Genomic DNA, 10,445 nt, shown 5'->3' with positions numbered 1-10,445 from the left:
TTAATTTTTGTAGTTGATAGTCAACACAAACACATGGACTAACTAGTTTGTTTTAGAATTCATGTATTACAGGTGCATAAGGTTCAACACAAACCAATAAAAGATTCAAGTTAGGGACACAAATTTTAAAGGAGCAAAAGGACTTGAGTGTGCTGAAGAATGGCGCATGGACTGTCCGGTGTGCCACCGGACAGTGTCCGTTGCACCAGGCCGTACATTGTCAACCAGCCACTCTCGGGAAAACGGAGGCACGCTCCGCTATAGTTCACCGGACTGTCCGGTGAGCCAGCGGAGCAACGGCTATCTGCGCGCAACGATCGACTCTGACAGATGAACAGTGTCACGACAGAAGTCAGAGCAGGAAGTCAGAGGGGCACATAAGCATTTTCTTATGACGTGTTAAGAGAGTTAAGAGAAAAAAGAAGAAGAAAGCTAGCTATATTTTGAGAGAGACATTGATTGGGCATGAGATTACATGCATTAAAATTTTAACCATCCAAGTGACCCAACTCTCATACTCTTATATATGTTAGCATTTAATATTCTGTATACGATTAAAAAAATAATCCATGATATCATGCATTGGGATAGTTGTATCTTATGTAATTTAAGTAGATTGGGAATAGCCTTAAGACGTTGGCGATCGCCGCACGCGTGCAAAAACTAAATCATCGTGGCCGCTTGAATCCTCCGACCGACTAGCGGCCCCTCTCTAGTTTGACCGATTTCGTCTCACTAAAGGCATCGCCTGACCAAGAAGTTGGGTCAACGTGCTCTGCTCCCTATCCGTCATGGATATTGATCTAAGACCATGGCCTCGCCATGTCCGAATGAACCACTTGGAAGGAGTGATCTCCTCACTATCATCCAAAGGATACCATGTTCGAATGAACGACTTGGAATGAGTGATCTCCTCAGTATCATCCCAAAGATAACTCGAAGAGATCGTGAGGGCGTTGGGAGATCCTGATGAATATGTAAGACCGGATTCACTTAACACCTTTACAACATAATTGATCCTCAGACTTGACTGAACTTGCCAATCATCTAAGGGCTACATCTAGCGGGTGCGCTTGCCTCCCACCATTGGATACCGACCAAAGCCTATGAGACCTAAGCTTATGTTACCCAAGGCTAATGGCCTAGAAATCTAGCTCAAGAATGAGGGCTAGAGCCTAGGCATATTTGGATTGTCCCGACCCAACTTTCCAGTCTAACCAAACAAGGCTCAGGTGGGAGGCCTAGACAAATGCTTGGACCTTAGACAAGTCTCTGCTACTTGACATGTGTTTGCCACTTGAGCAAATAGGGAACCAAACCTCTTACATGATGTTGTTCCCTCATCTCAATGTGACCCAACCTGCCTATTACGTCCAGTGGTCATTCTAGGGGCATGCCAAAACATGATAAGGGATGTAGGCAACTCCAATTTCGCAAAGGGATGAACATGCTAGGCGCATGCATCAGCATGTCCTAGACCTCACGTTCCTTTGGTGTATGACAGACACGAAGGGATGAGTGAAACGATCGAATCTTAGTCTACCCTTGCCATTTGCAAATTAAAGCTTCCACGAGCAGTTTCTATATTGTCGGTGACAACCACTCCTAGAGGATCGGTGTTCCCCAACGAAATGAAGATTAGGATGAAGAAACCCTAGCACTCTCTTTTGAGGCCCAAGGAAGCCATGGTACCCTCTCATTGTACTCCCTTTGGCCATCATAAATATAAAGTAATATAAGGCACACATTTAAGGGAGATAAAGCCCTAAGGGAATCAACCCATAGAAACCATATATCAGTTGAACCTTAGGACCATTGAGTCCTTTCTCTATCTTATCCCTCTGTTTAAACCCTCTCTTGAGTATTCAAACACGAACGGACTCGCTTGCTGGATGTAGGACTTCGAAATTCAGATAAATCTTCTTGTGTCATTGAGTGTTAACCATGAAATCTCACACGTCACCCATTATATTGATCACTAGCTGTGGTTACAAAATACAAACCTAGGACACTATATGCTAAACGATTTATAGTTTGGGAGAGATGGATAGAAGGATGGATGTGGCTAAGAGTAAGTCATGGATAAAACAAGGCCATTTATGCAAACCAATCATAGAATGAACGATTGGCTAAAAACATAGAAAAATGGGTGCAAATTAAATATAAGGGCCTTCAAGCAAAAACTCCAACTGTATATTTATGCACAGAGACACACATACACACAACTGACTCCAACGGGCCGCCGGGAACTGCAGCAAACTCTCCTCGCTGCACTGCACACTTGACTCTCCTTCGTGTCTCCCCCCAACCCCAATTCCCCCCAACCCAAGCCATGCGAGCATCTCAGGACCATGCGCCGCAGCCACTGCCTCTGCCTCTGCCTCCACCTCCGCTATCTCTCCCGTCGCCTCCCGCCCCGCCTCGGCGCGGGCGCCACCGCAGCTCCTACTCATCATCATCCTCCGCCTCCTCCATCTCCAGCGCGTCGTCGACCTTCTGCCCGTCGCCGTCGCCGTCCCCGCGCGCCAGTACCGCCACCTCGCTCGTGCCATTTTCGTGGGAGCGCCAGCCGGGCGTGCCCAAGAACTCGTCCCGCGTCGGGCTGGCCTCGCCCACTGGCACTGGCACCCCTCTGCCGCCGCCGCCGCTCCGCCCGGCCCCTCGACGGCGGCGCGCCAGGGACGACGACCCCTTCGTGGCCGCCTTCGCCGAGTGCACCAGGGACGACGACGACGACAGCATCAGAAAGCTCTGGCCAGTGACGGCAAAGCCAGCAGCAGAATCGTCCGGGCGCGCCGAGCGCTGGTGGTGGATCGCTGCCGGCGGCGGCGGCGGGCTCGTGGCCTTCCTCGACCTGCACGGGTGCAAGAGCGCCGTGGATGTCGCTGACGGCGCCGCCTTCCACCCCCGCCGGCTCGTCGCCGCCGCCGCCGCCGCTGCAGGTCCCAGGGCGGTCGGTCGTCCAGGGAAGCCGAAGATGAGTAATTAACAGAGGTGTGTCGATCTGATCAGACCTTAATATAACTGCACGGGAAACGGGTTCCGTTGATGTTCTTGCATTGGGAACGTTGAAATATGTATGATCAGAGACGCAATTTTTTCCTTGTCTAGATTTGGGCTCTGTGCTAGCTTGATGAATGATCAAGTCCCCTTGATGATGTCGTCCCATAATACAAGTGGGGAGGTTGTTGCCTCGCGATATCGAGCATGTGCTTGCATATTGTTTTGATCTTTGGTTTGTGAATTTGATTTCATGTACGCTCGATCATGAGGTTCGTCGTTGTGCTACGTGCCAAAATGTATGCCGTGTTATATTATATGCTGTATTTGCTGGCGAGATTATATTAGGTAGGCCGGCTGCTCCTTATACAAGCACCAACCAAACACCACCACGTACGTACGCGCAGACAGAGCACGAGCTGGCGTCGTACTCTTACAAAAGTATGGTGTCCCTACCAATGGTATTGTCACCACCACGTACCAATCGTACTCTTACATCAGTAGGTGCCACACACATGTCACCCCGTAACTCAGCAACAGATTTGGCACGCACTTGTACCCTGCATCATAATGGTCGTCTCGCGTCTCTCAATCAGTATTGTACTGTTTAAAAAAATTCGAAATAGGAGATAATTAAACTGTTGGAGTCAGGCTAAACATTGTTTAGTAATTATTTGTACATGCATGCTTGTTGGCTGTAGCTGCTTCTTGGCCGGCCGGGCTGCGTCGGCACCATGATGGGTAGCCGTGGCTGGTGCTGTCATGCATGTTCCCCGGCTTCGTGTACGTACGTGGCTGGTGGCCGCATGCTTGTTCCTCACGGCCCCGTTGGAAGCTTGAACGAGGCAACGAGCGGGCGATCTGCCTCGCAATTGGTCAAGGGAAGACAGGTCGATCGATGGGGGCCCGTGCGGCGGCCGCCCGAAAGGGGTCGGCGGCGTGTCCAGCATGTGCCCGTCGTCTCCTTCCACATCGATTAGATTAGAATAATCCCCCCACCCCGATGAACAATCTGTTTGGAAGCCCTCACTTTTTAAGAAACCAGTTTTTATTTTTTAGCTAGGAGAGCTTTTTGTTTTTTTTAAGAAAATGAGAATCTAATTTATATAAACTGAGTCATAAACCGATATATTTGAAACCACCTTAATTTCTATAAATCAGTTCCTTAAAAACTGGATGGACCTAAGTCGTTCGCTTGAGCTAAAGCGCAACTGGAGCCGCTGCAGCTATGGCTACAAACTACTTCAGTGAAATGGCTGCAGCGATCGTCAACTTAAGCTCAGTCGAACAGTCACTATCGGAATCCGGCTCTTTGTCGAGTGCTCGACGCTTTGTCGAGTGTAATATATTGTCACACCCGGATTTAAGGGATAAAGCCGGGTGCGTCTCTTATGTGCACTACATCAAAAACATACACTTCCTACGGTTTTTTAACTTTCTACAACTTTTATAACAAACCATAGGAAATAAATAACTTCTGAGAGGCAACTGGTAGCTCTAGAAAATAAACATAACTTCCTACGGTATTTTATAAAAGTTGTAGGAAGTTAGCTTTCACATGATGACCCGTGTGTGGTCAAATGAGCCGCTAACTTCATACGGCCTACTCTAGAAAGTAAGCTTCTCCTGCTAACTTCCTATGGCCTACTCTAGGAAGTAAGATTCTTCTGCTAACTTCCTACGACCTCCTCTAGGAAGTTAGCTTTCAGTTGCGATCCGCGGGTGCGGTCAAAAGAGCCACTAACTTCCTACGGCCGCCTCTAGGAAGTTAGCTGCCCATGCTAACTTCCCACGACCTCCTCTATGAAGTTAGCTTTCAGCTTTTGACCAGTCAAACAAAAAGCTAACTTCCTACGACCTGCTCTAGGAAGTTAATTAACTTACTAGAGTACATGTACAACCTCTAGGAAGTTAACTAACTTCCTACGACTTTACTCTAAGAAGTTATATTTTTTATCTTAACCCGCGAATCTACCTTATCTTCCCCTCACTATCCTTTCTCGCTCTCGTTCCTTGCAACCACCGCCGGCCGTGCCCCACGCCCGCCCGCCGCACTCCACGATCGCCCCGCCGGCGCCCCCGGACGTGGCGACCCCAGGACGCACCGCTTCAAGAAGCCCGCGCCGCCAGTTCCCCCCGGCGCGTCGCCCGTGCTCCCCGTCTGGGACGCCGTGGCGCCCGGGCCCTCCATCGCCCCCGCGCCGGTGCCCAGCATTTGCTCAACCTCAGTATTGGCCAACGTGAAAACATGGAGCTGAAGTGAAGCAAGTGGTAGTTGAGCATATGCTGGTGGCTGGTTGTCTTCATGAACATCTCTTTGATGGCTGATACCATTCCTGGGACTGCAAGCCAACACTGTCCTTTAACCCATGACCCATGAGCAACAATTTCTTCTTTTTCATAGTTTAGGTGGAAGTCTCATGTCGAAGCCTGGGTCACGTCCTTGCTGTCCTTGTTTTCATAGTTTAGGTCGAGTGGTAGCTAATTAAAATTGGTTATGGGTAGAGGTAGGGCAAGGCCGAGTTGTGTGCCTTGTAGGGGAAAATAGCAACCGTTTGTAGTATTACAAACTGCAGAAACTGATAGATGAGTAGAAACCAAAATCTGCACTGTGCTAGAGAGAGAAAACCTCAAAAGCATGCCTTGTTTGGTTTTTCCTATGCCTTATGGATTGGAAGGGATTGAAAAAAATATGAGGAATTTTGACTTGCTATGGATTGGAACCCACCAATTCCTCTTCGCTAGTGGAGGTATCGACCATCACTCGTCACTGTACCCCGATGGTGATCGGCGATCGTGAGCTTCCATGTTATGTGTTCTGATACTTGAGACTTTTATTATGACTATGTATGAGATATTGTCTCTTATTAGTACTGGATGAGATGTGTCTTATTATGACTATGGATGAGACTTTTGTGATGTAATTGATGAGACTATGGATTTGACTATGGATGAGACTTTTGTGATGTAATTGATGAGACTATGGATTTAAATATTGTTATGTGATTGTGTGTGAGATATTTTATGTGAAATTATGTTATGCTATATAGTTGTTGATATATTTGTTATGTTGTGGAATGTGGTGTAAAATAAAAATAAACAACATTTGTAATGATGGTCAAATTAACTCCCTAGAGGCCAATTGGGCTGTAGGAAGTTAGCCAGCTAACTTCCTAGGGGCTACAGTCAGCCGTAGGAAGTTAGTCGTAGGAAGTTAGTCAGCTGATGGCGCTGACAGCGTGAAGCTACTAACTTTCGAGAACCTACTAACTTCCGAGAGGCTCCTTTGGCTGTAGGAAGTTAGCTAACTTCCTAGATGGCTCTAGGAAGTTAAGCTAACTTACGACAAAAAAATTTCGAGAGCCAAACTTTCGACGGGATGGCTTTACTTCTGAGAGTTTAGCTAACTTCCTAGAGTTTAGGGCTAACTTCCTAGGGTTTAGGCTCTAGGAAGTTCACTATTTTGGTGTAGTGGTGCGCCAAAGAAGAACAACACATATAATAACAGAATGTATAGAGATAAATGTCACAATATCACAAAAGTAATTATTACATAGCAAAAGTCTTACGAAAATAAAATATAAATATAAAGTGAACTAATGTCCATCCTTGGCGCCATAAAGTCGACTGGGAGACGCCACCTAGATCAAGTCGTACTCCTCATTGTGCAGCTCCTCCTAGGCCACCTGATCTTCTCCTGTGGGGGGTTTATATATCGCAAGTGTGAGCTCACAAAAGATCATAGCTCAACAAGTCGTGGGGAATAATGTACATGAACTGTGAGTTCATGTGATGTGTTATGCTGATCAATAATAGGGGTTAAAGCTGAGCATTGCTTTTAATAAGTTAGTCAAATTTTATTAGCAATTACTAGATGTAAGTAAATACCAAACCATAATAATGATAGAACAAAACCAATAATAAATCCCATGCAATGCAAATGACAAATTGAATTTAGTTCCATAATTTAATCATGTGAGAGTTCTGAGCTGCTCATGACCGCGAGCACGGCTAGTATACCAGTTTTACACTCTGCAGAGGTTGTACCCTGTACCCACAAGTCGTGTATCCCATGTCGCCAGAGTTAGCTAGACCCTTAGACACTACTGAGGTGAATGGCTAGGGATCCACTACGAGGCCTTTACAAAGTTCCACTAGCTTCAGAAAACCCGCTACAGTTTCTAGGAAGAGCAATGCAGGAATCCCCCGTCTGACCGCCATCGCAGCAAAATCAACTCGGGAACCTCCCTACACGCCTACTGCCCTTGCCCCTATCGGGTAAGGTAGTCCTCCACTAGCTTTCCTAGTTAGTCAGCCAAGGGTGTCCCACTCCACCTTTGTGGTGGCACTTGTTTCTCAAGTTAAGCTCCATGTTCCAATTAAAAATAATGATCTTGACATGAACAATAAATAAAATAACAGTACAATTAGAACATGAACATAATGTAATATGAAACCCAAAACCATATAGAGCAATAGCAAAACTACCCAAATAATTTAGGGGTGAACAAGGTAACAAGATAACCAGACTAGGTTGACCTATTGGGTCCCATCAAAATTAAACCTATGCATGAATAAATGATTATAAAGAACATTATTGGGTAATAAGAGTGGTCAAGGGCACAACTTGCCTGGGACTTGAGATTCTAGGTACCAACTTGCTCTTCAAGTGACTCATGACCTCGCGCTAGTCGTAACAACACAAACAAACATGGTATAGGCAAAATTAACATCACACCAAACATAAGAAAAAACTACATAATAATGATCTATGCGTCGTAACGAGATCGTGGAATCAAGAACTACTAAGATCGGAGTCATGATTAAGGAGTTATGATTTATGGGAGATCTATGTGATTTAACTATTATAAATTGATCAGTGTATATCATATGAGAGACTATTCTATAAGTAATTAACTCAACATTAACTTTAATTATAACTTGACTAGAGATCATATTTTAATCAAATTATAATTATGAACAAGTTAGCTTTTAGAAGAGTTAATCTAGTAGACATAGGAGAAATAAATATCTAACTATAAAGTATGCGACATGGTATAATTAATGTTGTTACTGCGCAGTAAATATTTATATGAAGCTAACGCAACTTGAACGGATCAAATCAAAATTAAAACGGGGAAGTTAAGAATCTCTGAAGATTAAGTGTTGGGTAAAAGAAACTAAGTGTGTAATTTTCAATCTAAGTTTCATAACAAACTAAGGTTACCAAATGATAAACAATGTTATTATGGAGTTAATGCAATTGGAACAGATTAAAACGAAGTCAAAACGAGTGAGTTATGGGTTTCCTAAGCATATTTTTACACTAGAAATCATTATCTCGGATTTAATTTACTTACTTTAAACAGCTTCGGACCGCGGCTACCATTATCCAAAAGCTAAGGGTTTAATAAGTAAATTCCAAGGACCCTAGGGTAAGGCTTAACCATGACCGAGGATGGCGTGTTGTTTATGAAGAATATCAGGGTCTCTTATGCGAAAGTGCCATGACGAAGGGGTATGGGGGATCCCTGGCCGCATGATTTAAGATCCACGGTCACGCGAAGGAGTGTAGCTTGATCTAATCGTAACCATTCGCACTGGACTAGACAACATAGATTTAACTACCCCATGGTAAATTCGGATCCGATGTACGTCGTTGATTATCCTATCTACGACTGAGATTAGAAGCCCATCTATTGAACCGGTGCACTCTGCTAGCCGACCGATCTGAATCGAACGTGAAAGGGAAATGTGCCCTTGGGCCATTTCTAAAGTGTTTTGGTGATTAACTGCCCAACACATGTTCTCAAAGTGTTAATTTGTGCCAAAGATTGAAGAAGTGCAAATCATGTAACAAGGTACGTTTCTAAGACTTAGTACATTGATTTGGGTACTAATGTATTGTGTCTAAGTGCTAGAAACAGGAGAAAATAGATTGGAAAGAGTTGGCTGTGTACAACCAACTTCTGCTCGGTCTGGGTGCACCGGACAGTGTCCGGTGCGCCAGGCCAGTCTCGGTGAACAGGCTGCTCTCGGGACTCGACGGCGGCATACGACTATAATTCACCGGACTGTCCGGTGAGTCGTCCGCGACGAAGTCGTCGCTCTCGGGAAAAGGATCAGTGGCGTACAGATAAAATTTACCTAACTGTCCGGTGGTGCACCGGACTGTCCAGTGAGCCAACGGTCGGCCGCGCAATCCGCGGGCGACGCGTGGCCCGCTCCAATGGTCGGCAGGGGCACCGGACTGTTCGGTGTGCACCGGACAGTGTCCGGTGCGCCAACTGCCATGAATCTACAACGGTCGGCTGCGCCAGAATTGGAAAGAAATTGGCACCGGACCATCTACAGAGACTGTCCGGTGGCGCACCGTACTGCGCCACCCGACAGAAGGCAAGATTAGCCTTCCAAGATTGCCTCCAACGGCTCCTAGCTGCCTTGGGGCTATAAAAGGGACCCCTGGCACATGGAGGAGTAACCCAAGCATACTCTAAGCATTCTAAGTCTTCCACACTCTGTCTCCGCGCACTTGATCGACTGTGTTAGTGATTTGAGCTCCATTCTAGTTGTGAACTCGTGCTTCATTTTGAGCTCAAGTCTTGGCTTGTGTGCGTGTGTGTTGCTGCGGATTTGTGTGTGTTGCTTCCCACCCTTACTCTTGTGCTTTCACTGTGATCTTTGTTGTAAGGGCGAGAGACTCCAACTTGTGGAGATTCCTCGCAAACGGGAAAAAGAGATAAGCAAAGAAAAGTCGTGGTATTCAAGTTGATCATTGGATCACTTGAAAGGGGTTGAGTGCGACCCTCATCCATTGGGACGCCACAACGTGGAGGTAGACAAGTGTTATACTTGACCGAACCATGGGATAAACCACTGTGTCCCTTGTGTTGTCCTTCTCTTTGATTATTTGTGATTCGCAAGTGCTCGCTCTATAGCCACTTAGTTCTATTCCACTAACATCTTTATAACCAAGCTTGTGGCTATTTAGTGTTGAGTTTTACAGGATCACCTATTCACCCCCCTCTAGGTGCTCTCAATTGGTATCGGAGCCGTTCTCTTCAAGTAAGGGACTAATCGCCCGAAGAGATGGATCCTAAGGGAAAGGGGATGGTGGTCAACGATAAGGAGAAGGAGTCCATCTTCAATGAGCCAAGGGACGACAAGCCCACTGACTCTGGCTCGAGTCACAAGAAGAAGGATGGGAAGAAGAAGAGACGTATCAAGAAGACCGTCTACTACGACAACGACGAATCTTCTTCTTCACCAAGAGACGACGACGTCGAGAAAAAGAAACCAGTTAACTGAAATTTTCATTTGATTATTCTCGCATTCCATTCAACTCTAATGCTCATTTGATATCTATCACTCTTGGGAAACCTCCACACTTTGATGGAGAAGACTACTCTTTTTGGAGTCCCAAAATGCGTAGTCACCTTTTCTCT

General features: G+C 45.9%; 1 protein-coding gene across 2 annotated transcripts; it reads left to right on the top strand.

The window, feature by feature from the left end:
* The first annotated feature begins 2,070 nt into the window (after nt 1-2,070).
* Nucleotides 2,071-4,297, top strand: LOC100278865 (uncharacterized). Of its 2 annotated transcripts, XM_008674448.3 has the most exons (2): nt 2,071-2,994; nt 3,702-4,297. In XM_008674448.3, exon 1 carries the CDS (start codon nt 2,333-2,335, stop codon nt 2,987-2,989), a length of 657 nt encoding a protein of 218 aa, XP_008672670.1. In that variant the 5' UTR covers nt 2,071-2,332; the 3' UTR covers nt 2,990-2,994; nt 3,702-4,297. The 2 variants fall into 2 exon arrangements, with proteins under 2 accessions (XP_008672670.1, NP_001145474.1); NM_001152002.1 differs by lacking the exon at nt 3,702-4,297 and having other exon boundaries at nt 2,228-3,281.
* Nucleotides 4,298-10,445: the final 6,148 nt, after the last annotated feature.

Source organism: Zea mays, chromosome 3, assembly GCF_902167145.1.
Source record: "Zea mays cultivar B73 chromosome 3, Zm-B73-REFERENCE-NAM-5.0, whole genome shotgun sequence".
NCBI lineage: Eukaryota > Viridiplantae > Streptophyta > Magnoliopsida > Poales > Poaceae > Zea > Zea mays.
The sequence above is the reverse complement of the archived record's forward strand: the minus strand, read 5'-3'. Positions and strand labels throughout refer to the sequence as shown.

Coding starts and splice junctions, on each gene's coding strand:
- LOC100278865 (XM_008674448.3), top strand. CDS start 2,333: ATGCGAGCATCTCAGGACCATGCGCCGCAGCCACTGCCTCTGCCTCTG.